The sequence below is a fragment of the Motacilla alba genome, chromosome 13 (assembly GCF_015832195.1).
Source record: "Motacilla alba alba isolate MOTALB_02 chromosome 13, Motacilla_alba_V1.0_pri, whole genome shotgun sequence".
Taxonomy (NCBI): domain Eukaryota; kingdom Metazoa; phylum Chordata; class Aves; order Passeriformes; family Motacillidae; genus Motacilla; species Motacilla alba.
In genome coordinates, this window is record NC_052028.1 from 13372464 (window position 1) to 13399254 (window position 26791).

The following is a 26791-nucleotide window of genomic DNA, read 5'->3' on the forward strand; positions in this document are numbered from 1 at the left end:
CAGCTGCCTTCCCAGGGCTGAGGAAGCTTTGCTTTTACCATGCTTCAAACAGCGTTAAACTGTGTAGAAAAGGCTAAATACTGTAGGCCAGATGCTGCTTTCCCTTTGCCTTTTATCAGCCTAGAGAATAATCTCACTCCTGGGATGGCACTTTGCTCCTGTTAACTGCTGCCTGACTGCAGAAGGCTCCTGTTCCTCCTTGGTGCTCCTTGTCCCCTGGCCTTTGGCAGAGGATTATTCCTACTCTGGGCTGATTGCTTGGGACCACCTTTTCTTTTTCATTTTGGGATATTTTGGTGGACTTCAGTTGCATCACAAAGGCAAGAGAATTTGTAGTGTTTTTTCTTTGTTTTTCTCTCATGTATTTATATATTTTTAAGAAATCCTTAAAACAGGAATGGCAATGACATCTTTTAATATGAGTGGAGCTAAGCTCTCTAGTTATCTAATGAAACTGAATTTTTCTGGAGAAAACTGCAGTTTTCTGTGTTCTCTCACAACACCAAGAGGCATTCTTTGAACTCCTCCCCATTTCCTTCTCCATTTCTGTTTGGAAGTGCTCCTTATCTGCTTTTATCCTGCGAGGGAGGAATTTTTTGAGCCTGAAATGAAGAAGCAGCCCCTAAGGGGACTTTAATACAGAGAGGTTACAACTCAGACAATAATTTGGGTCAATTTAAATGGCATGGGGGTGTGGGTTTAAATAAATAGCTTTAACCTTTAGCTTACTGATGGAACTGAAAATAGATACAGGGTTGGGCATATAGGAAGAAATGTGCCATTGCTGCCAGCATTACTTTGAATAAATAGATCTCTCTTCAGGGCTGTCAAACCAGCACCTTTGCCAGTAAGAAGCAATAAGATATTTTTTCTTTTTCCTTTTCTATTTTTTAACCAGCAGCCAAGTCTAAAAGAAGCTCTTACTCTTTTTTTCCTTCAGTGGTTTTGTATTCCCAGGCTTGCACTTTCCAATTTTCTTGTATCACCTAAACTTTTAATAACATTCATAGATCTTTGTGGCTATTAATTTGCCCAGTTACACCTATGTGTAGACTTTCCCTAACCAGTTATATCCTAAAGGCAGGAATTAGAGCATGTGTTGATCTTACTCAAAGTTTGCTGTGTTTCAGCCAGGAACTCTGTGAGCTGCTTTTTCCCCACCTATTGTTTGTGGCTCAGTAAGTAGAGGAGAGCTCATGGAATTATTGGTTTCAAGGCCAAAAAGTGGTGGACCTGCTCTAGTTCAATAATAGTCCTCTCTAGGCTGAGCTCTGTCCCTGCTGCCCAGGTAATAGATGTGGAACAGGTACGAGCTCCTGTACCTTGCATCTTCAGGAAGACAGCAGAATTATGAGCAGAATTTGTCTACAAGCATGTATCTGGTGAAGACATACGAACTTCATTGTTATTTTAAGCTCATACCAATACAAAAATCTGATCCAGAGTATTGTAATGTGGCAGCTACTCAGTTGTCCACGAAGAGTTGATTTAAAATAAAAATTTGCGGGCAGTTGGTAGGAGGGGAGAAGCATGTTGTTGCTTTATCTGAGGGGACTGAAAAACCTTTTTGAAACTCAAATGAAATAAAGAAACCCACAAAGCAAATGTCATGGAATCATTTTCTTAATATATCCAAGCTGATGGGTGATATTTTGGCACTAAGTAGCAGCGTTGTAAATGTTTGCTGCATCCTACAGTCCTAACCCAGTCAAGCAGCTGAGTGCCCTTGCTCTTCCAAGCTGCAGCTGCATTTTCTTTTCAAAGATCAGTGGCATTAACAGCAGTGCAGGTCTCCCACCCTCCGTAACGATGAAGCTCAGCAGCGTGGGAATTGCCTCTGTAAATAAGGTGCTGATAAAGAACTACCAACTTTAGATCTTGTAAAGGCAGCGAGGTTTCTTGGAGGAGTGCAAAGCTATTTTCAGCTGCTGATTTGCTCATGGAGCATAAACGTGGGCATGATGAAATACGCAGATAATGTTTCATAGTAACCATCTGATAGCTAATAATGGTGAAGAAAAACAGAGTCGTAAGTTTGGCGTGGGCTGCAGTTTTAGCACCATTTCCTTCTGCAGGTTGCTACTACTGCCTGTACCTGCTGAGCAGAAGATATGTAGTTGCAAAGTGTGCCAAATAAATTCATTTTCACCTTTTATGCCTGAACAGGTTGCTACCCCACTACAAACAGGTTGCAGCCTTGTGTTCTGTAAAACGTAATGCAGCGTCAGCCCCACGTAACTGCGTCGCACCACGGAGTGCCACACTCTGTGGGGAGATGTTTTGGCATATATTGCCATTATAAAACACCTTAAATTTGCCTATGTAAAACAGATTTGGGGTGATTCACTAATTTTGCAAGGAACCTCTTTTGGAAGAGCAGCACAGTTGGTGATGGAGTTGTGATTTCATCTTTTGTGGGTATGGGATGGGCTGTGGAGTTGCTGAGGCTGGGGGACAAACTGCAGCACAAGGTGCCACCAAGGACAAAAGCTCAAGAGCTAAAATCCAGAGGGTTGGACCTGATTTCACAGCAGTGAGACCATTCAACATCAATGGTAAGGAGTGAAAGGGAGATGCTTGAGAGAGGTAGAGAAATTCTTCCTTTTCAGGTTATCTGCCTATTCTCTGGTGAATCAAGATGAGGAAGAGGACAACCCATGTGGTTTAGTTGTTGTGTAACTGTTTGCAAAGGTTTCTCTTCCAGAACTCTTCCCAGAAGCATCTGCTTTTGCTGCTGTCTGATTCAGCTTTATGGTCTAAACAGAGCACTTGTCTGATCTGCTATGGCAAATTCCAAATTCTGAATATCATACAGAATAATCCATAAGTAAACAGTGATGTTTTCTGTAAGGTGTTCAACTTCTCCAGGCCCTGGGCATTTTCGTGGTTTTACATGCATCCCTTTGAAACTTCTACTCTGCTAATTAGTGGAGTATTCAAGGATCTGTCCAGCTAAAGAATACTGGTTACTGTGAGCACTGAAGGCCAGTTGTTGTGTTATCTTCATCTGCAATTCCTGCATGAGGAATGGTCAGCAATATTGAACATGCCCCACACCTGTGTGCCTGTGAGCAGCTGCAGGGAGCAGTCTGCTGCCTGGGACAGTGTACATGGCTGTGTGTGCACAGAGGGAGGGGGGCAGCCTGGCTGATACCCAACGTTTTGGGTCACCTGTGCAGAATATAAAAGCAGGTGTCTGTGTGCAGCTGGAATGAGCTAACACGAACAGCAGAAAAGGTGAACGTTGCAGAATGCCCTTGGGAGGAGTGGAGCACCCTGCAGTGACAAAACCTGTCCTGGCTACACCACCTGATGTGCAGGAATCAGCAGCAGCTTGCCCTCTGACACGGGGTTGGGATGGGAAGGGGGAGTCTGGGGCAAAGATGTTGCTTATTCATCTCACAATTTGTGTCAAGTAGGCACTTTCTTGTTTGTTCCTTTTGATCTGTTTTACATACCCCTAATTATGGATTCAGTCTTGACAAAGATGATAAAAGGCCTCAGGGGTTATAAAACAGGAGGCAAGGTTAAGAAAATTATGTTTATATTCATTAGAATAGAAGAGATTAAGAGGGGTCATGACCAAGGTGTACAAAATCCAAAAAGTATTGAAGAGAAAATGATGCCACCAGAATATTTAAAAGGGAAGCTGTGAAGACAGAGGTAAGTAGAGAGCAGCTGGCATTGTGATTGGAATTGGTTGTGGTTCTTTCAAGGGTGTTGCTCTTGTTGAGGAAAATTAACTTGTGCTGATCAGTTGTCTGTAGGCAAACAACTTAGGACACAGATATGTTGCTGGCCAGAATTATAGGATACATCGTGTAACATCCTTTTGGAATGTCTGAGTGGGTTGGGTTTGGGCAGAGAGTAATGGATTATCAAAGAGATTCACCTTTTGAGCTTGTTTGCAATAATGAGCTGGGGTGCCAAATATTGGAAGAGGGAAAGTTCCATGTTTTCATATCAAATCCTTTGCGCAAACTTGTTAACTAAGGCAGTGCTGTGGAATACAGGCTTTTGGGGGGGGGTCTGTGCACAAAGATAATTTTGGGGGAGTAGCACAGCAAAGAAAGCTTTTCAATGTTGTGTATTGGTACAAATGGGACAAACCAAAGATGTATGGCCAAGAACACCACCAGCTGTGCAGCCACATAGGCTAAAATCAAAAGGACATAGAGGCAAAATCAGTTATGGCTATAAAAGGTTATAAAATGACTTAAAACCCACTGGAAGTAGGAGGAAGGCAGAAGTCCATCAGGAAGAAAGGGAAGCAAATAAATGGGCTAGAAGAGAAGACAGAAATACAAAATGCCATTATTTTGCACTGCTCTTCACAGAAAGGTTAATAACTGTGTCAGATCTGTAACAGTGTTCCCTGTAAGAGGGCTTACAAGCAAAGGCAAGAACAAGATAAGGAGTATTTAGGTAACTGTGATATATTTGGGTCAGTGTGGCCTTATGAAATGTACCCACTGAATTATTTACAACTCTCAGAAGCTTGTGGAGAATAGGGCAATTGTCAGAATTCTGGAGGAAGGCAAACATAGTACCTGTCATCACAGAGGACACTACAAGGGAAACAGAGATTTGTAAATACCCAAGAAGATACAGAGCAAATTACCTGTGAGCACATACCTGTGAGCAGCACGGAGTAACTGACATGCTTGAAGTCCAAAATAATCTGATTTTTTTTTCTGATTATGTGACTAATACCCAAGAGAGAAGGAAAGCAAAAGCACTTTGGTAGCCAGGAGTGTGATGCTCACATGAGCATCATGTTCTCATACCTTGGAGAAAGCTCAGACTTGTGACTGTCAAAGTTCTTGATCAGTGGATCATAAATTTCTTTTAGCAGAGCTTCACATGCCCAGGTAGCAAGGATTTCACTGTGCAAAAACTATCACTGGCTATACACCTGGCTTTAACAAAGTCTTAAAAGAAGTATATTAATGTTTAACTCAGATGTTATTGGATATTTTAGCCATAGGTTGTGAGAAGTATCTGCCTTAATAATTTTGAGCAGTTGTTTGAATGATGGACCAAAAAGTACAGCTCCCAAGTGTGGGTGAGCCCCAGTCATGAAAGATGAAACCCAGTTGCACAGGTGGAATTGTTGTGTGGGGACCACTGCTTCAGGTGAGCTCAGGGGATGTGGCTGTGGACCCTGAAATGAGGGGTGGCTACTGTGACATGGTGTTCCCTAAAGATGTGGACAGCTTTGGAGGGAAGCAGCAAAACCAGGTCTAGTACCTCTGTTATTAATCTGGGGTCTGCTGTACTGAGAAAATGCTGCAGCTTTACTGAGGGGGAGGTCACGTGGGGAAGTACTGGCACATTCAGGACTGCTTCAGAGCAGCTTCCCAAAACTTGAGTCATGGCCTCTTGTTACCAGACTCAAAACAGGTAGACAGCTGCCTTCATAACAGAGCCAGAATTTCACAGTCTGTATGACACGGAGCAATTCATCCACTGGTAAATTCAGTTACAGTCCTGATTTAGAAAAATGCTGAAGCATCTGCTTAAGTTTTTGTCTGACAGGTTTTAACAGGTGCTAAAAGCTCTGCCCTGAATGAATTACTTCGCTGAATCGAGACCCAATCAAGCATATGCTTGTGTTAGGAAAAGGATATATGCAGTGCCTAAGTTCTCTGAAGGGGGGGAGGAATATACATTAGGATATTTTTAAATGTCTATTTTTATATATGCTTTCTCTCAATGGAAATTGCACAGACTGCAGTACCATCCTCTTTGCTCTCTCTCCAGCATCCCTTTCCCCAGTGCATTTACTATGAAAGAGCTTTGCCATGGGCCACAGCCTGTATTGCAGGGGAGTATCACATTCTGAAAACATACCTAACATCCTGTGGAAATGTGATGGGTGGGTGGAGGATGGGGAGCTAGAGGTAAGCCTTTGAGAAGTTTTCCTGAAGATAATTCTTTTTAACCACTCCTCAGGCTTTTGCATAAAGATTGCAGAGTAGGCATTCCAGCAGCTTAGACGAGCCCTGGATTTATGCTCTGTAATAAATGTATCCATAGGGTGCTGCGTTGTTGTAATGATAGCAAATGACAGTAAAATTAGGAGAATTAATAATGACCCAGCTGGAATAATTTAGCACTGTGATAAGTAAACTCTAACCTAATACTCAGCATACTGGCAGAACTATTTACAAAGCACATTGAATGCAGGAGTCTGAGGGGAATCTTCTATAGAAAACAAAGTGAAACCCTAATCACAAACAAATGCCATAGCGTGTCATTAAGAGGATTAAGTGGCTTGAAATTGATGTCTAAGGCATTTTGGTTGATTGTTGCTAAAAATACCACATGCTTGACAATTATCTTCTGTTTGCCATCCTCTCTCCTGCTAGTAGTCTGTCATGCAGTGTTATTCTTGTTTACCACCCCTGCCTCATACCAGGTCTTTATCTGTGAGGTTTGCAGCTTCGTGCCAGAGCTGATCTGGAATTCACAGTCTGATGTGTTGGCACTGGTTGGTGCCAGACCATTAATACCTTGATAGCAAGGGAGAGGCCGGGTTCAGCAAACGCTGGGCTGAAACCAAAGCGGAACAGCACAAAACTTCTGAAGTTGGCTTTCTGAATAAAAACGCTTGAGTTTTAGTTTGAAATACTGTATTTTCCCTAAGAAATATTTGTTACATTAGAGTTAACAAAGTTCTTTTAAAAAAACTTAAATTTCAGTGAAGCATTTTACAAATAAATGAGTTTTATATAGCCTTGAACTCATAACACCTTTCAGAATAATTAGTATTTCTGAAACGTTGACCTTTGGTCTAAGTAACAAATTTTTAAAGGTAGAAAAATTTCTTACTCTGGCCTGCTTAGTGATTCTGAGCTATTACCTCATTGGTCTGTGCTTTGCTGAGAGGAAGAAGCTGCAGATGTATTCAGGCAAGTCAGATATTTCTGAGGGAAAGCCTGGAAAGTAGCATCGTTGTGTGTGAGTGAGTGTCACCATATGGATCATTTCTGAGCTGCTCAGGCTGTCAGTGAAGGAAGTGTTGCACCAAACTCCCAGATACATGACAGGAGCTGTGGTTGCTTCCATGGCTGTTGGATGTGTGTGAGCTGATTGCAGCCCTGAGCAGAGCAGGCAGCAGGGAAAGCTCCAGCTCTGATTTAAATCCAAGAATTAGTGGGGAGCCTTGCACTCCATGCCGGTGGCCATGGGAATTGTGCATGTGGAGCCTTCACCTGCAGCCCCTAGGATGTCCTGGATGTGGGCATGGACCAGCTCCAGCTCCAACCTGATTGAACATTCTCACTTGAAATATCACCCCATGCCATTCTAGGGGCACTGAATTATCCTGTCAAAAAATGTGTCTTCAGCATCACTGGCTGGGTGTGGGTGTGAGCAAATTCTGCTGGCTTTTCCACTTTAGCGTCTTGCAGCCATGCAGTGCTGGGTTATACTGAGCTGTGCTGCTTTTGTAGTCAGGGAAAATTGGCACTAAGAGATCCTGGCATGTCTGCCCTGTTGGCAAGAGGATCAATGTCCTGCATAATTTGAGAAAAGACAGAAGTCCCTTGTAGTGTGAGAGCTACACATGGACAAAGAAACCTCAGGTTTTCAATTATAAGTTTTAGGGTTTAATTTTTCTTTCCTCTGTATCAGATTTATAATAATAATTATATCAACAACAACAATGCTAATAAAAATAACTGTTCTGAATCCAGCCATGTGAGATGGCATTGTGAGATGCAGATATTTAAAGCCAGATTATTGTCCCCCAAGACTTAGGTTCAGACTTTCCATGTTTCTGGGCTGCAGGCAGCTGCAGAGGAATTGCAGGGAAAGAAATAAGGACAGCAAAGTTTTAAACTGTGGTTCAACCCATTCCTTCTCACTTAAGATGAGATGCCAGATCCACTGACCTACTGCCTCTCTTTCATGGATGCTTCTGCCCTTCCTTGGCAATATAATTACAGCCTGGTTGGGAGTTCAGACTGTAATCTGGATGTAATCATCCTGTATTGAGGACGCCTGAATAAATAAATATTGATTGAAATCCTAGTTACTGTCTCCATGAGTGCTGCCTCAGCGCTGCCTCTTCAGGTTAACCTGTGCACTCTGCAGACCTCAGTCAAAGAGGGTTTTTAGCCACAGGGAAGATGAAAGTGACAGAAGTCCATCCTGGCTCCTGCTGCAGCTCTTTAGTGATCCTGCACCTGCTGGGAAAGTCACATATTTAAGGAGCATAAGCAGGAAGGGAAGGTGTTTGCTTGGTGAGATATTGCCAAATGGAATTAGGATTTGTGTCTAGACAGCAATCAAAATTAGCCTTTCATCCTACATCAAGGTAATATACAAATTGTTCTGTAAGCATTAGTAAGTTAATTGTATTACTTTGAGGATGCATGCATAAATAAGCATTGAATATATTTGTTATCTTGCAAATGGAAATGGAGCTAAAATACCAGCAAAGCTGGACCCTTCTCACTGCTGGTTTTTCTTAACTCTCCTGTTCTGGCTGTGAGCTGGATTATTTTGGGTCACTGTTTCCCTTTTCTGTTGATTTAACCCAGTGTTATTCTACATTCAGTGAGCATTTAGATGACCAGGTGAGATGCAATCTTCATAAATTATTAAGACCAGTGGAAGTCCCTCACACTGCACAAAGGATTTTGGCTGCAGAGCAGTAAAAGACCTTGCTCTGAGTCACAACTGGCATCTTTATAAAGGGAAAAAAAAATCTTCATAAAAAACTAAATGTAACAGACTATAAATGAAAGAAATGTAGTTGTATATCAGAGCAATCCATTAAACACAGAACCTGCTGAGAGATGTTACAGTATCACTCACTCCTCTGTAAGTCAGTACATAAACTTGTTTTTAATTTTTTTGGCAGACATATGAAGCCAATTATCCTGGTAATAAATATTCAGCTTTAATGGGCAAGTAAATAATTAATGTTATTGCCTTTGCAAATTTAGCTTTTCACTTATAAATTAGCATAATTAAAATAGTAATGTTTCAGTACTCATTTTACCAGCCAAAATCTAAATCAAGCAATTAAACTGTAGGTTTTTCACATCAAATGAGTGGAGTTTATAATGATACAAACTGTGGGCATAAATCTGCTTTTCATGGTCAGATTCATTATAGAAAGATGAAGAATAATTATTCTGCAGTAGATGTAATCAAGTATATTATTTGAAAAACCATTAATATATACTTTAACTACTTTTTGTTGTCTTTTCACAGTGAAATAAGAAGGGGAAAGCACTTTTCCCATGAGTCTCTGGCCCAGCAATAATTGCCTGTGTATAATTGTAATGGCCACTGTACAATGGCTGTCAGTGCATAGTGGCTGTCACATCTCTTTGGATTGATTGGAAAACCACAATGCACAGTATGGATCTGAAAAGGAAAAAAAAATTACTCTGTAATCATTAGCTTAAAAAACTCCAGTCTGAGTTACACAGACTGCAAATTTGATCATACACTTCTCCTCCTCTACTTGTTTTATATTTTTGTGAGGAGCGTGTGCTGTCCTCGTGTCAATGTTCCAGCTTAGTGAGCAATCAGAGCAGAAAAGCTTTTCTTGATAAGAAGGGATGAGTTAGTAGGAATGTGGAACTATTTCTACTCTGAATGCAGCTCAGAGCTGGTGAAATTCAGCCCTTTGGGTAGTTGATCCCTAGGAGCAGAGTGTGAGGCTGTAACTTCAGGCTGGCTCAGGAGTTCAGGAGGTTGCATCAAAATTTCTGAATTTTCTTATGAGATGCAGTGAAACTCTATGGCTTCTGTAAATTAGAAGCTTCAGGGACATCAGACTGTAGCAATTTAAGCCTTTCTCATTTTGTTTTTAAACTGGGGATGTCACAAGAGCATTTCAGTTTGTATGACTGGTGTCAGTTTTTGACTCTTAAAAAGACTAGGTTTTGTTAGAAATGGGAAAAGCTCAGAGGTGACTCTGACATTCGTCTGTAGACAGGGGCACACACAGATGAAAACTTGAAGTCTGAAAATTTGCCCAGAGAAGTCCTGAAAGCTTTTACTGAGAATGCAGAACTTCAGACATTTCTGGTCTTGTAGTCTCCACAGATTATAATTTATCATGGGCTGAGCAGTCTGTTTATAGCTCCTCAAAGTGTTTCTAAGAGCAGCATTTTGCAAGCTGCCAAAGGTTTGCAGATTTGAAATGAGAAGAATTCCTCGATGCGCAGGCTTGCCCACATCCAGACCTGCTCATTGACATTGCTACAAGCTGTGATTTCATAGTCCTTTCGTGTCCCAGAACCCAGGGGGCAAATTTATCCCTGCAAAGGCCCACTGAAATCACACCAAAGATAAATTCAAGTCAATGAATTTTATTTTAGTGATGTTCAAACCATTTGCAGTGCTATGCTGATAGGCAGCTGTAGGCTTTTTGCAGTATCCAGTTGTTTAAGCTTTAGTGGACCAAAAAAAAAGCAACTTTGAGCTGAATTTGTGTTGGTTGCTTTAAATACACGCAGAACTCCAGGTGTGGTTTTGACAACAATATTATCTGGAGTTTTAGAAGCACTTTAAAAAGAAGAAAAGCATGCTAGACTCTCATGCACGATATCTGTGGGTCCATATTTCCAATGATATTTTAATTGGACACAATTATGTGCTGGTGTGATGAGCTGTGGGTGGGAGCGGCGATGCAAGCACCTGATGGCACAGGCAGTTCTCTTGTAAGCCCTGCTAACTCTGTGTCAGTGTGCACCTGTAGGAAATACAAATTTTTATCAGTGAAAAGGCCAATTTCTATTTCAAATGCTGCCCTGTTAGAAGTAGTTTTAATCTGTATTTAATTATTGTACTTTAGCCATGTCTAGATTCAGATGGGGTTGAGGTGCCCTGTGTGGTTTCTTTGCCAGTGGTGGCTAAATGGGTTTTTTCATGTCATGCCTGGGTATAATGGCACATTTCTGGCTGGGTCTGGCCCTGGAGTCAGCAGGGCTGTGTCTGACAAGAATCCAGCCTATGTTGTAACAAGGGTATTCTAAACTCCCTGACGTTTGATGGTCCCCTTTTAGTTGTTTTGGTTTTCAGCACAAATCAAAGATTGCTCTGAGGCACCTGAGCACTGAAGGCAGTTCAGGCACTGCTGTTCAGCCTGGCTCTGCTGGGAGCTGTATTTCTGCTCCTTTCTTTAGGATTTACAGCACTTTGAGGCAGCGTTTCCCCACGGAAGCACTGTGACACTGCCTTATTTTATGGGTGAATTAGAGTAGTGCAGGTATTTGCTGACTTTATCGAAATCCAGCAAACCTCCTCTCTCTGAGAGCAGGCAGCAGGAGGTGTTTGCATGGGTGAGCTGGAGATCTCTCCCATGTGGAGGCTGAAGAGGGATATGTGTGTGTGTGTTTGGAGAGGAGAGAGAGCATTAAGGGAGTTGTGATGTGCAATTGCAGGTGCGTTGTGGCTGTGTAGAGGGAGGCCAGCTTCTGGGGCTTGCAAGTGCTTTTCTTTCTTTGTGGTCCTTTTTAACTTGCATCAGCTTCTCCACACTCCTGACACTGTTCCTAGAAAGCTTCAGCATCTTCCCACAGCCCCAGGTCTGCTCTGGCCTGTTCCTGACTCCTCAGTGCACTCCCCAGTCACCTGCTCATCCTTTTCTCATCCCTGATGCTGTGCCAGATCACATCCTGCCAGAAAGGTTGGGAGGTTTTATCTGAAGAGAGTCTTTTATATTAAATTTTTTTAAAAAAGAAAAATAAAATTAATTATTTAAAAATAAAAAAAGGAGAAAAATAAGAAAAAAGGCAGAAGCACACAGGAAGAAGATACAGAGAAGTCATTTTTGAGTGGAATAATAGAAATGCTCTGAGTTCAAATGAGATTAAAGTTAATAGTGGTCAAGTTAATACCTTTACTAGAGAAGTATAGTATATGTATGAAAAGCTTATGCTCTAATGTCCTGATCCTGCTTACTTTGCTTGGGCAGAAGTTTTTGTTGGATGGATGGATCAAAAAATCCATGTATTTTCTTTGGTTAGTGTAATTCTGTGTTGCTGCACAGGTTGATAAATTTTGTTTCCCTTGGGTCAGCTGAGGTTGTCACAGCACATCCCACCTCTGCAGTGCTGTGGTTGCAGAGTGGAGCCCTTGCCCTGGGAACACCCTGGCAGAGGTGTGTGAATATGTGAGCCACAGGAGGAGATGGGGAAGCTGGAAAAGTGATACCCTATCCTAATTTTTGCCAAACATCTGTCCCTGGCTCAGTGTTAAAGGGATGAAGAGTATAAACAAAAAAAAAAAGAAATGCACTGACTTTGCCTTACCAATGAGTTAAGGACTCTGCCATCCTAAATTTGGAAATAAAACTTTTGAGTGAGCTGGAAACAAGGTGATGTTGATGCTGTGCACTTGGGGCTGGAGAAACGTGTTTCAAATTTGTGATGAAGGGACCTGCTTGAACCAGTGACTGTGAAAGTGAGATGTCCAGCTTAACTGTGACACTAAGATGAGTGACGCGATTGTTTCCTTGTTAGATTCCCATTTCAGGTTAGAGTGAGAGGAAATCCACTTAGATCTTGTTCCATCAGTGAAGGTTGTATCACACAGCTGCTTCTGGTACAAACCTGTCAGCTCTTGTTGGGAGAACTGGCTTCATTTCATTACTCCATTATTTTGATGATCTGTCTGGTTAAATGGAAGCTGGTTGCTGCTCACCACTGAAGTGAGTTCAGAATTGCTTTTTCCCCCCACAAATGTGCTTCCAACCCTTTGAAAGCATTATTTGACAAGGACATATGCATTGCAGTAACTTCATCATTGCTTTCAATTGAACTGGCAGAAGAAACAATAATCTCCTGAAAGAGCTTCAGTACAAGGGCAGATGTAAACATCTAAGGAGCCCAGGAGATCTTATTTTATAGTCTAAGCAGACTGTAATAGTAGGAGTAATAATAATAAAAACACTTAATAGTGTAATGCAGCTTTGGCAGCTGGAGAGTTAGATAGTAACCTGCAACTTAATGCTTTTGAACTTGGGAAGCAGCTTTGGTTAAAACCAAATGCCTGCTGAAGAAAGGAGTTTATATTCTTTCAAATTGGAAGTATTTCCATGGTGTTTCTTGGGTTCATTTTCAGAAAGTATTTACTTATGTGCAACAGCAGCAAAACCTGTTCAGTGTCGTCGCATTCTCTAACACAGCAAGATATTAATTATACTCTTGAACCTGGTAATGTAACATTGATGGTATTATGATGGGAATAGTTCCTTCAACAAGGGTGATTAACTACTTATTTCCTTTTTCCTGGATACCATTAGTTTGTACTTGGATAACAAAAATCAATGCTGATCTTCAGCAGCATCACAGTATTCTATTGCATTAATCTCAGTCAATGTATTCCTCATTTTATTATTGCCTGCATTCTTTAATTGAGTTCATTTCCCATCACACCACCAGCCCCCACCAAATTTCTAATGGTAGTTGTTACCACTTGTATTGCAGCTCTCCTATTTCACTATTTGTTTTGTTGGCAGGGAAGGGGAAAAAAAAAGCCTTCAAATAGCTGAGTGCCAGTAGTGCTGATGACTTCTGTTTTATTTATGTTTTGCACTGAGCCATGGCGAATGATAAAGTGTGTCTGGGACACGGCTGTGGGCAACACTCTTAAGTGTTATAGTTGGAAATCTGCCAGAGTTGCATTGCTACCAATTTTTTACCATTAGCCTTCTGGAAGGAAGGATTCAAAGTCTCATTTTATTCCCTTCTTCACCCGTGTCACCTTTGCAGTAAATTAATGTGAGATCTTCAGCAGAGATGGAGCTGACGTAGTGAGCTGTTGCTCCCACAGCTTCCCCTGGGACTGGAGCTGTGAGGAGTCAGGAGCATCCTTTGGGATAACAGAGAGCTTGGCTTGGAGCTGGAGCCTGCGGTGGGGTTGTGCTGATGCTGTCCTGGAGCTCAGCAGGAAACTCGGAGCTTGATCCCGAGGAAAAAGCAAAAAGCAGCAGTTGTTCCCTGCTCAGCTGTGTGGGGACTCGTGTCCGAGGCTGTAATTAGCAGATATACCTGCTAATGAATTGGTGTAATCCCCTGCTGTGTTCATAGTCTGCTGGGGGATCTCTTTTCCTGCCTTTGCAGAGGCAGGTGACCTTGCTAAATACTTAGCAGTAAAAATGTGTTTTCCCTTGCTTCTTTCACAGCCTTTCTTCTGGCTCTGCCAGTGGAGCTCTTCTTTATTAACTGAAAATACATACTTAAGTTTAGTTTCAGGGAAGGAGGGAAGTTAGAAGAATATATGTGAGCATGTTCCATATGTGTCATATACATCTATGTGAATGCACATACATACAGAATTCTTATTTCTTGGCCATGCTAGCAATAAAAACAAAAGAAATTTAATATTTAAGCAACGAGTTATGTTTTCAATTATTTTTCAGTCACCAGCCACTTAAAATATTTAATCTTTTCTCCACCCAACTAATTTATTCAATTGCAATTAGGTAGATTGTAATTAATATTTGATGAGACAAACTAATACTAATTTGCATATCTACTGCACTGTTATATTTGCTGGCAGATGTGTTGTTTAGCTTCTAGATAACTCTTTTTTGCCCTTGCTGAAGCTGCAGATGCTCGTCAATGGTGCCACAAGGCCCAAGCTGCACCTTAAGCTGCAAGGCACACAAATGTAAGGATGAGTGTGCTGGGTCAGAGGAGAGTCCAGCCAGCTCCTGTGCTCACCCCAACAGGGATCAATAGCTGATGCCTAAAGACAAGAATTAAGAACAGGGCAAAGGTACAGCAAGGTTTCCGGAGAGACAGAAAGTCTCCCAGCCTTCATTGATTTGTGGCCTGGAAACATCCCAAGCTAGAAATGGTGTCTTCAAATTTAATATTTGAGCTTATTTGTTACGTCTAAAGTATATAGTTATTTTGTATAATTCATGCTTTCCATCAGCAAAGGACTGAGATTCCTCCAAGGGAAATACTCTCTTTTTACTGGAAAAATGTCTTGTCTGCCTTTTTTGATTAATGAGAACATCCATATGCTGGCTTTTGTGAGTGGAAGACGGATCTGATACCACTTAACTATGTTAACTGAATGTAAAAATCTGAAGTGGTGGGATAATGAAAGTAATTTGCAGTTTGTCGGCGTGTTCCCTCTGATCAAAGACAAGTAGGGGAGCAGAGCAAGTTAGGAACAACACAACTAGACTCAGGGATTTCCAGGACATGGGGCATTTTTTGCAAGTTCAGATTTAGTTTTGTTTCAGGTAGGAACAGTGCCAGCTCCTAAAGCAGGTGCATCATCCTTAAGTGGATGATTTCTGTGTCAGGGATCATATGGATTTGGGATGGAAAGGATCTTAAAGACCATCCAGTCCCACCTCCTGCCATGGGCAGGGACAGTTTCCATTATCCCAGGTTGCTCCAAGCCCTCTCCACCCTGGCCTTGGACACTTCCAGGGATGGGCAGCCCCAGCTGCTCTGGGCGCTGTGTTCTCACTCTGCAGCTTTGGGATGCTCCCGAGGCTCTGGGCTTGGCAAGAGCTGCCCAAAGCCAAGGAGGTCCAAGAAGCATCTTGGCAGCTCTGTGGTGGGCTCTCCAGGATCTGAGGCTGTGAGAGGGAAACCAGCTGGACACTGACCATCAGGTCAGGAGTGACCTCCTGAATGTGAAGAGGTTTTTCTGCAAAACTGTACAGGTTTGGGCAACACAAATGGCATACATTTTTTTTAAAGCTATATTTTTTTCTTCTTTTTTTTTTCCCCTTGTATGGTTCTGAGCCAACACAAATTATAGCTCATGAGGGTTTCCATGCATTTATCTTTTGTAGCTTTTTACTTTATTGCTGACTAGGATGGTCCCTGGCCTGGCTCCCTGCCTCTGTATTGTGTGATACACATCAGCAGAGTGTGGAGGAAGCACACTGCCTTCAGACTGGAGCATCTGCACTTCGCTGCTCCCTGGAAACCTGGCCATTGATTTAATTTCATTAAGTTGCCCCATCTCAGTTATATTATGAGAGATGGGAATTGTTCATACTCGCTGCATTTTGTCATGAATAAAGTTGTTTTCACCTACACATCCTCACCTCCCGTTACATTGCTCCGTTTCCTCCTTCACATTGCTACATATTCTTTGGCAAACTGTACTAAACAGGAACATTCAGAGCCCCATCTTTCCCAGCCTGAGCCCAGGCCCCTGCACTCAGGTTGCAGTGATGATCTGGTCCTCTTTCTGTCCCTTCCTCTACTCAGCTGATGCTTTGGTTAATGCACAAAAATGTAGCACTGATTTTATTTAGTGACTATTCTATGTTACAATTTATGAGTAGAAATGAAGCTGTAATTGTAGCTGTGGTCTCCAGAGATAAAATCCCGTAAAAGCAGTAGAATTAGGTCTTACTGCTGCCTGCAGATCAAACTAGTGCAGCATCAGCCATTCCTGTGCCCGTAAGTCACTCAGCAGCCATTTCAGTTGGCAGTCTGATTTTTCATGGCTGGCCTGGAAGAGGACAGGAACTGAAGGTCTACTTTTGTCCTTCATGTCTGAGTCCAAGAGAGGCAGGAGTTCTGCAAATGTGTACAAGAGTCACAGGGCTGAGGTCTGCCACCCTGACTCCTGTTGTGGGTGTCCTGCATGGTGTTGTGGAGCCTTTAGGGGTGAATGGAACATATGAGGTCCAGTAAAGTAATTAATGTTAAATAAAGTAAATTTATTTGATTGTTCTGATCTGTGTGACTATGTGTGCTGCGTGGACTTCAACAAAGAAAGAAAAAACCCATTATGTACATTTGTGTGTGTGTGTGTGTATATAAATATATATATATATAAAAGGCAGTATGATGAAACTTCCAGTCTGCACAGTTTCATGTGCTGGTTGCTGAAATCTTCCTTCTTGCAAGTCCAAAACTTAATGTGTTTTCCAGACAGGTGTCACCTGTTCGTGGGTTCAGGGTTTCTTGTGAAGGCGTAATGGGATTTTGTGGTACTTGGAGCTGCCACAGGCTTTCTTCTCTGAGGGACACCTCTTGTATATCTCTGATGTTTTTTCCCTTTGCTTTTTATAAAATTCCTAGGCAAAGTCAGAGTATCTTCATGGTTTTTGAGTTAATCTTAGAAAAGCATCTCTGGATGTGGTTTAAGGACGTGAGCCATGGATATATCTGACATAGGGACCTCAGATCCTGCTCTTTGCTCAGTCTTCACCTATTTTGTGCTGCTTTGCCAAATTTTGCTTCACAGGCTATATTATCTAGGTGGGAGAAGGACGATCCTTTGAGTGTTTCCCATCTGCCAGGGCTTAGGGATAAGCATTTGCACTTTCCAGTGCTGCTCTGTGGTTTCTGCGTGCTGCTGGTGCTGCTGCTGCTGGTGGCCTCCATCGCTGTCTCTCACCTGGTGTCTGCAGCGAGGCCCCACGTCCCTGCTCAGTGCCAGGGTCTGACCTCTTGGAGGCTCTGAGCACCTCTAGCAGTCACAGTGGGCTAGAAAATGTGGTGATGCTGAGCCCCCACCTCTCAGAAACCCCCAGGACATCTCCTAGTCTCTGACAATTGTGTTGGAGGCAGAACTTGGGGAACTGTGGTGTGTTGGGCTGGCAGTCATGACTTCCCATCTGCTGTGAGCTCCTAAGCTTTGAATTTCTTGAGTAAGAGCCATTTTATTGTGCAGAGTATTAAGACTGAGGTGATGTCTCTGCTTTTAATATGAAAGTCCTGTTATTCTTCAGAAATGCCATAATGAATTAAAATATTCCCTATGGAGAAGTGCATTACTTACTTTTGTGTTACAATATTGGACTGGAATAAAAAGCAGCCAGGCTGTCATTCATTTCCTGGTCTAGGGACACTATAAAAGTACTGTAAAGCAAGAATAGCTTTGCACCACATTTCTTGAATTCAGTGATTGCCCTCTGAAGGTGCCACACATGATGGATTGTCACAGACTTTCTGTCCTGCCTTGACATTTCATTCCTATCCAATGTTGTCTTGTGTTCTGCTCTGAATCTGCCAAACAACTGACCCTAGAATTTAATGCCACACCTTCTCTTTTCTTTTTCTGAGCAGCATCCTCTGCAGCTGAGGCTCTGAAATACTGGAGGACACTGCATCTTCCTCAGGGACACGGGCAAGGGAGAGCTGGAGCCTCTGGGGGGCTCGGACAGGAATTGTGGTTGGTGGTCGCCTGAGGAACTTACCTTCACCCCAATGTTGCTCTGAAACAAGTCGTGTCCAACAGTCAGGTTTGGTAAGGTATGTATTTTTTCTCCTGTTCTTGTATTTTTTCTCGTTTCTGAGTATCTACATGTGGGGAAAGCAGAGCATTAGCAACCTTTGAGTTTGTTGTTGTATTCATGCCATGCTCATACTGTGTCTGTAAATAAGCTTTGCTCTCCCTGAATTTAGAAAGCGTTTACCAGGAGTGAAGTGTTTTTATTGTCTTGGGCTTGAGGGGGTGTCTGTTCATGTGAAGTTCTTTATTGAACGGAATGCTTGCTGATGGTTGTGTGTTGCTGCTGGTGATGGATACTTGGTGATAGGAATCCATGCTTTGAAAATCCCACTTGTTGTGTTTCACTAATGACTGTAATTCTGAGGGTCAGAGAGGGGGGAAAATAAAAGGAGATGAAGTAGCCCATTTGTAATTCAGCCCTGTGCTTTCCTTTTTGCTTTGTATATTCTCGCTGTGTGCAAAGGATGGAAATGCCACTACCAATTTCTTGTATAATCGTATTTCCCCTTTGTTGTGTAGCACTTAAAATTTTTGTCTGTGGGAGTGTTCTCATACCCACACAAATGTTGCCCTGGCTGTGCTGGAACGGTAGCAAGGCAATATGCAACCATTTTCTAACAAGAAACTGAAGGCCAAGATGTATTGTTGATGAAGATAGTGCTAGATGAGATTTTAGGGTAATACAGTCTTTATTGCTTCTTTTACCTAGGTCAAGTTATTTCTGTGAAGGCAGAGTTTTCTGAGTCAAAAAAATGAAAAGAAAACAGATTTAAGGCAATGGTTCCAAGATCTCAGTAGAGTGGTATCAGATGATATTATCCTTTTTCATTTAGCACATGGGTATTGACTTCCTTCATATGACTGAACCAGCACTATAATATTGTTGAGAAAAGTACAGCAGCAATATAACACCTGTGTTTGGTGTCAGTGGAGGAGCAGAGAAAAGAAGTCAAGACTTTCTTAAAAGCCTCTAAAATAAATCACAATGCAGGTGAGTGTACATTACTTCTGCTTTTGATCTGGTTGCACTTGTCATGTTAGCTCTGGAAATTGTGGGCTCTAACTCTTATGCTGCAGCAGAGCTCTGCCAGCGTCTGGCAATTGCAGGGAAAAGTTGGTTGGAATAGCTTAAATTGGGTGCTTAACTTTTAAATGTTGAGGGTCAAGAAAGGTCTGTTCCAACCACAGCATGTGCTGTTAATTTGTACAGGAATTTCAAGCAAACAACACGGTTGCCAGGGCAAGGTTCCCATCATTACAGCACAGCACAGCTCTGCTTGTCTGCCTCCGCTGGTTTCTGGGAGAAGAGCTTGTTAGGCATTGCTCCTGCCTTTATTATCCTCTCCACTTCTGTTTATTTCCAAGCTCCTGCTCTTCTGATTATAACACTTAAAACGGAAGGTTGTAGGAGAGGTATTTCGTAATCAAGAGAGCTTCTTGACTCTCACAGAGAAAAATTTGGCACTGTTAGGCTATAGAAATCACAGCAGTTTTGTTTACTCCTTGTTTGGATTTGAGATTTCTGAGTTGAAATATGTAACTCTTCCTTGCAGTGAGTATGTGAGTTTTGCTGGGTACCCAGGGTGTCCCAGGGTGTGTGAGGATCTGCTCCAGAGATGTTGGTTGTTGATGTGACTGTGATGCTGCTTCTGCCTTGGGTGGCGAGGCAGGAAATGAGCTCCCCTGTCATTCCTGAGCCAATCCAAGTGTCACTCTAAGGTCTATATAAATGATTTGTGTGAAGCTATTATTAAGGCAATAAACTCTAGGTTGGACTTAGATTATACTTTTGCATTTTACTTCGTGACCATCAGATCTAAAACTTGGGTCTTATTTAAATGTCTCACACTCATGGAAATTTCATCTTTAAGAAGAACATTGCACTTTGAAAAGGCTGTGCTAAACTATAAAGATTTGGCCAAACTGTTGTTGCTCACTTGAGTAGATGAGGCCTTTCCTTATTGATTCTCTTCATCTTGGGGACTCGTGATTACCAGAGTACTTGACTGCCATCAACTTTATCTGTTCCCACAACACCCTTGTAACACAGAAGTGGTACTTATCCCCATTTTGTAAATGGTGAGTAAGAAACAGAGTCACTTCCAGGTCACTTTTAAGTGGCAAACATCTGTCCCTGATTTTCAGGCAGTCTTAGTACACAAGCTGCATCCGATGCCTGCAGCTGGAGGCACACAGCCCTGGCTGAGCACAAGATTCAGTTATGGATCTTTCTGAGGTCACGGCTCCCACCTAATCCAGTTTCTTCCACGTGTCCTGCTCTCCCAAGTAGAGAGGGTTTTAATTAAGTGGTTACAGTAACACTTAATAACATCAGGACTCAACATTTCCCTCCCTATCTCTACTGAAAACTGAAACATCTGTTCAGATAATGTGAGCTAAATTCATTCATCTTTGCAGCAGAGTGTTTGCTCACGTGAGATGAGCAGATTCCTTTTAGCAACACTTATGAAATTGTGCTGATGGTAATCTTATTGCATGAGGAATTAGTTTAAATGGATCTGCTGATAATGTGCAGAGCAGTAGTTTTTTTCTGAAATTGCTCGTTTTTAGATTAGTAGAATCTGGTTAGTAAAATGCTCTGTTCGGCTGAAAAGGAACATTTAATAAATATGTAAGAAATTTTTAAGTAGCCATTAAACATAGTTAATAAATTTTATCTTGCAAGTAGAATTGGAAAAAAACCTGTTCATTTAATGTGTTTTATGGCTCTCATAGCAATTAATTGTCTTCATTACATGAACATAAATCCTCAATGTAATTCACCTTTTTCAGATGAATTGCTATGGAAATTTTTCCTTTGCTTTGTTTAGACTGGTAATATTATTTCTCTTTTCTAAAAGTTGAATCTCAACATCACTTTCTTTTTTTACCTTTTCCCGATGTTCTGTAAATCAGTTCCAGTTAAAGAAATCTCTTTGTGCTCCAGGCCAGTGCAGGGGTGGTGTTGCAGCTGTGATGCTCTGATCAGGTGAAGCAGAGACTTCAAGCCCTGCTTGACCTGCAGCAGAGCAGTGGGCAGGTCTGCCTCTCTCATTCATTGTATTATGTGGTCTGATGAAAACTTACTATTTCTTTCTTCAAATTTTTCTTGTTTCTTACATGATTTCATTTATTAAATCAGGAAAACACCTCTGATTTTATATGCCTGTGGGTTTGGCTCTCACAGTAAGACCCTGATGCAACTTTTCAGTGTCTTTTCTGAGGGGTGCTGGTGGCTGTGTCTGAAAATTTGTCAGTAAAATTGTCCTCCAACATTATTGTGGGAAAATTTTGGTTGGAACATCACGGGATTGTTGCTTGAATTCCCAAAATTAAATTGAAAACTGTATTTTGATTAAAGCCTTTATTCCCCTGGATTGAATTTTGCACACCAAACAGGGCAAGAGGACAGCACGCAGGATTGTGTTATACATATGTTTTTTTATCAGTGAGCAGGCTGAGCTTGTTTGCATGAGTAACATTTATGCAAATATTTTCTAATGTTCCTCTGGACTGTTTTGCCAGGGTGAGGATATAAAACAGCTATTATATTTGCATGTTTTTGTTGCAGGATCAGCAGACTGGCTGTTAGGTATCAATTCCCCAGATGACGCCGCTGCTGCAGCCCCATTCACTCAGCTTCTCCTCACAGGGCTTTTATTGAATCCATCAACCTGACACATATCAAAGCACAATTTCTGATAACAAATATCTTGTTGTAAAATGAATTAAAGAGGTGATAGCAGCGGCAGAACCGAGTTGTATTTCTGAAAGAAAATAAGAAACTCCAATACTAACATGAGAGTCTTAAGATACCAATCACAGAACAGAAATCTAATAGTCCTTTACCTGGTCTCCTGAGGTACTGAGAAGTCAGTGGGTCTGTCTGAAGTCATTCAAATGGCTTGCTCCTGGGCTGGCATCTTCTGCCCTCTGATGTTTGTAGTGGTGCTTCAGAGAGAGTGATGAAGTTGGGGTTTGTTTTCTTCTGGAGACCTTTCCCCTGCAAGGAGCAGCAATCTCCTTGTAATAACTCTGCTCTCCAGTCGTGCAGAGACCTGGAGACTGAGGAGTGGAAATGCAGCACGCGTTCTTTCTCTCAGAAGACAAAGCAGTTTGGAGCCTCTTGTCCTCTGTAGAGCTGCTGCTTGGCAGCCCATGGGCCATGTTTTAGGCAGAGCCTAGCCAGGGTGGAAAAGGGCCTGTGTTTCTTTGGGCTGCAGGTGTTTTGAAATTAGCTGGCTCAAAACCTTGGTCTGAGAACAGATTTTCTCTGTCTCCTTGCAGCCTTCTCCTGTCTGTTTTGCTCTCTTCATCCTGCTTTTCTATTCCCTTTGGTTTTGCATCTCTCAGAGGACAAGTAGCTTCTGGCAGGGCTGCCTTTGCACTGGTACTGCTCTCACTCTGCCCAGGCTCACTTACCTCTGATTTTTGGCTAGCATGCCCTGTAAAATACTAGCTAATAATAATCATGCTTTTTGCTCTGTGGCAGGCCTGCTTTCTGGATAAGTATCCACTGACAGTTTGCAGCCTAGCAGAGAGGAAGAGGAGGGCAGCCAACAGTTGATGTGGAAAATTAATTATGAGCTGCCATCCTCCTGCCATGTAGTTAAGGCAGTTGTGTATTGCAAGCTTTGCATCCAGCTGTGCATTTCCTTCTTCACATAGTGGGAATGCTGCCAGAGCAAAGCTTAGTGGAGAATGTCTCTTATGGGACTGATCACTCAGGATGCTCTGGAGCCTGTACTGCTCTGCTTTCAGCTGTGACACCACCCAAGGAGTAATTTTTTACCTTTTGTTGGAAGAATGTTTGGCTTAATTGTGCATCCAAGTTGATAAAGATTTATGTGTGTGGTGGGGAAGTCACCCATGTCCCCACTGCAGTCAGGGAGCAAGTTTTTGTGTTCCAGTGTAGACGTGTCCTGGTAACATTCAGGTTCAGAGGAGCTGCAGCTTTTTATATTTTCATCCTTCAGGATGACATATTTACTCCATAATGATCCTCAAAAACTGGCTTTGACCATGGAAGAGGGGAGTTTGACAGGCACCAGGCAGCCCTGGGAATGAAATTACCCAAAGGAGCAGCTCTGTCCCTGGACATCCTCTGTCTTAAGGATCACATGCATTTGCTGGAAGCCCCAGCACCGTGGGCAGTTCAGGAGCTGTTCTGGTCTCATAATTGAAGACTGGCTCCCACTACCTTGAGCTGAGCACTGCAGAGCCAGCACAGCCAGCACAGTCTAAGAGCCAGAGATGCCCTTCCTTAGGGAGCCCTTTAGGATATATGAAAGAGTCTGAAAGAGAGAGGGTTTTGGAAAGCCCTGACAAATTTTAAGTGGCTATTTGGGGCTGAGCTAAAGAAATGAGCACTTGGTGTAACTTCCCTCGATGAAGCCTTTGTTTAGTTCAAAGGGTGTTGAAGGGTGATGGAAACAGTCTCGCAAAGCCACAACAGTAACAGGTGTGAGGTGTTACGGGGGTACTTCTCTCTATAACAGTGCCTCTTCAGACCAGAAAAACCCTTCTGGCTGCTTAGGTTTTCAGTAAAGGTACCAGAAGTCTCCACTTTGTGCATTTTTATTACAAAATTCATCGTCACAGTTGCTGACTGATCTAATGGTTAATTGAGGGGTGATCTCTAAGAAATACGGAGGATTTTGTGAAGGGCCAAACTGCTGCCTGGTGGAAGTCACTGACTCAAATCATGATGGTGTGAGCCTCATCCTCTTCCTGAGCTGTGCCTCCTGATTCACTTAAATTCTACTTTCTTTCTAGTGCTGTCATGCTGATTTTTTGCAGCCAGGGGACTGTATTTGAAAGCACAAACCCATTGCACAGGTTTAGATGTGCTGCAAATAATTGTGAATGTCTAATGAAGGGAAGCTAAAACATACTGAAAATGTTTGGAAATAAGAGGGAATGTGTGCAGCCAAGCGTTAGCTGTGAATGGAGAGTTCTTCTTGGCATCGTTTAATGGGAACTTTCCAGCTCCTAGTTTTGTGGTGAATATTTAGATAACAGCAAAACCAAAAAGGCAGGGTTGCTGTAGGTGAATGGAAGGAGCCTTTCTCCTCTGGGGTAAAAGGGACAAAGAAGTGAGCAGAATTTCTGTTTATGGCTGATACCCCGTCAGTCTTTGCCTTCCAGTTACTGGGAAGGGGCCAGCAGAGACCCCACAGCACTGGCCTCCTCTAAACAAAGTTATGTGTTATTCCTTCACAACACCAAATACCATCTGTTTTTTACTCCTGACTGTCCAGGAAAAAAACAGGGAGAATATTTTTTACCTTTTTAATTTTTTTCCTCTCTCTCTGTTAGTTGGGGTAAGGTAGTTCTGTTTATATCTCTCCAGACAAGCTTGGTGCCTTTGACATGAGTGGCCAGATGCCTTTTTGTCCACCTCAGAAATTGGTCCCTGACCTTTGTGGAGATCCCCCTCTTCCTTTCTTCCCAGTGCTGCTCTGCTTTCCAGTCTCAATGCCGTGGCAGAAGGAATACTTGAGTTTTATGTTAGATGTTGTATAAAGACTTGGGCTTGAGCAACCATCAAATGCACTCAAGCTGTGTTGTGATGCCATCACCCAGGTGGATGGAGAAGCTGAAAATCAAAGCATTCTGAATGAAAAAGCACCATGAGGGTTGGGACTGCGCCGTTTCCCTGGCAGTGCTTGTGTCTCTGTCAGCTATTGGAGGTTCTCAGCTTCTCTCCTTCTGCCCAGTCATATTCTGGTGGGTTTGCGCCAGTATGCTGGGAAGGAGGAAAGATAAATATAGTAAAGATAATTCAAGACATTTTCTACAAACCCTTTTGCATTTTATGTGTTAGATTGGGAGGGAGAGGTGGTGCTTGACTGGCACTGTGGGGTAACACCTCCCTGAGTGTCCTTGGGTTTATGACTGAAGTAGGGAGGTTGTGAGTCCTTCTCTGCACTGTTGTGCTGCTCCCATGGGGACACCAAAACACAGAGGATCACTGCAAGCTTCCCCTTGGAATGCTCTTAAAAGGGAGCAAAACAACAACAACAAAAAAAGTCTTTCTGCTTAGGAAGGTTTGTTGGCACCTGTCCTTGGCTCAGGAGCACAGGCAGAAAGGGGTGGGCAGCCCTGCACTCTGCTTGCTTTCTGTCTGGGAGGAATTTCTAGTTGTTAATGATTAATTCAAACGTTTCTTGTCATGAGTACAGTCTGCAGAGAGTGATAAATCTGTGGTGGGTTAGAGGTGGAGGTTGCTCAGTGCTGACAATTAGTTTGAGCCACAGGCTTTGCTTTCATTGGCATTTTCACAGAATTAACCTGGACCTTGTCAATTAAAATCCAGACACATTTTGATGAGGGACATCTTCTTCTAATGATAATTGTAATAATATCACTTTTCTTCATTTAAAACCTGTCAGGCAGGCCATGTTTCCTGGAAAATAACTGCCCAGTTTTCACATTGCCTAAATAACTAGGAAGTATCTTTCAGTTTTTTTGAACTGACACTTCATCACCAATAACTAAAAGCATATGAGGCCAGAGCTGTTAATCTTGGAACACTTACCTACTTCAGTCAAGGTAATTTGACTTTATCTGCTAAAATAAGCAGGTTTATTAGCCTTCACTTTGGAGGCTAATAAACATTTGATAATTGCCTCAAGTCGTTGATGGGGATTTATCCTATTTAGGTCTTCTATTTGACAGTGTAGCTCCAGAGCATGTCCTAGGCAGTGATCCATTTCTGCAGCTCATGTGTTCATTAGGTAGAGGAGGAAAGGTTGATTAAGGAACTTGTCTGAGTGGCACAAGAAGTCTGCAGTAGAAGTAACCCTGGAAATCCTCTGTCCTTGTATATTAACTGCAGAGGGTTTTTATGTGTCTGTAAATACATTCAGAATCTCTCTCATGCCACAAAAATGACTATTTAATATTTGCAATAGGATATTGTATCAAGTTTCAATTAGAAACCCATTGTGGCTTTATTTTAGCACAGCATGAAAAATAAAAAAGTGAAAATCATGTTTAGTTTTGCATGGAAAAATACTTTCCATTTCTCTGAATGGTGGTTCATGAGTGAAATCCCTCACAAATAGCCAGAGCAGGGAAGAAAAAAACTCTATCAAGTAGAGCTATCTAGACCTTGCAGTGTGTCTGATCTGAGCTTGTCCATGTGGGTGGAAAATGCTGCACTTCTTCATTAAAACTTGCTTCTCCTCTGGTCCTTCTCTGAGAGGTGTAGAAGAAGGAACTCTGATTGATTATAAGCACGTCTAGGTGATGCCGTAATATAAGTAACAATAACCCACCTTATTTCTACACCAGCTGGGAAAATATCATCAGTTGCTTGTAACAAAACTCTTTTGTTTGTTTTGTTGTTTGTTCAAAACTCAGGGCATAGCATGGACTCTGAGTAGGAGATCCAGGCACAAAATACTGCCCTGAAGAAAGACTGAGGAATGATAACTGAGAACTAAATGGGCTTGGGCTGCTGTGCCTGTGTTCTAGAAGTTTATAGTTGTGCTTTCAGTCAATGCAAAGAGGAATCCACCTCCTCTGTGGCAGAGCTTTTCTCTTCCCTTTGCAGTGTGAACTGGCAAGCCTGTAATCTGCATTCTGGTGA

General features: G+C 42.2%; 1 protein-coding gene across 8 annotated transcripts in view; it reads left to right on the forward strand.

Moving 5' to 3' along the window:
* Nucleotides 1–26791, forward strand: part of SGCD (sarcoglycan delta) — a 308234-nt gene that overhangs the window by 97858 nt on the left and 183585 nt on the right. For 6 of the 8 annotated variants that reach the window (XM_038150509.1, XM_038150498.1, XM_038150499.1 and 3 more), the window contains 2 exons: nucleotides 18030–18215; nucleotides 19029–19186. In XM_038150509.1, the coding sequence (XP_038006437.1) occupies nucleotides 19181–19186 (6 nt within the window). In that variant the 5' untranslated portion in view covers nucleotides 18030–18215; nucleotides 19029–19180. The remainder of the gene's footprint in view (nucleotides 1–18029; nucleotides 18216–19028; nucleotides 19187–26791) is intronic. The other 2 variants (XM_038150503.1, XM_038150510.1) reach the window with 1 other exon arrangement.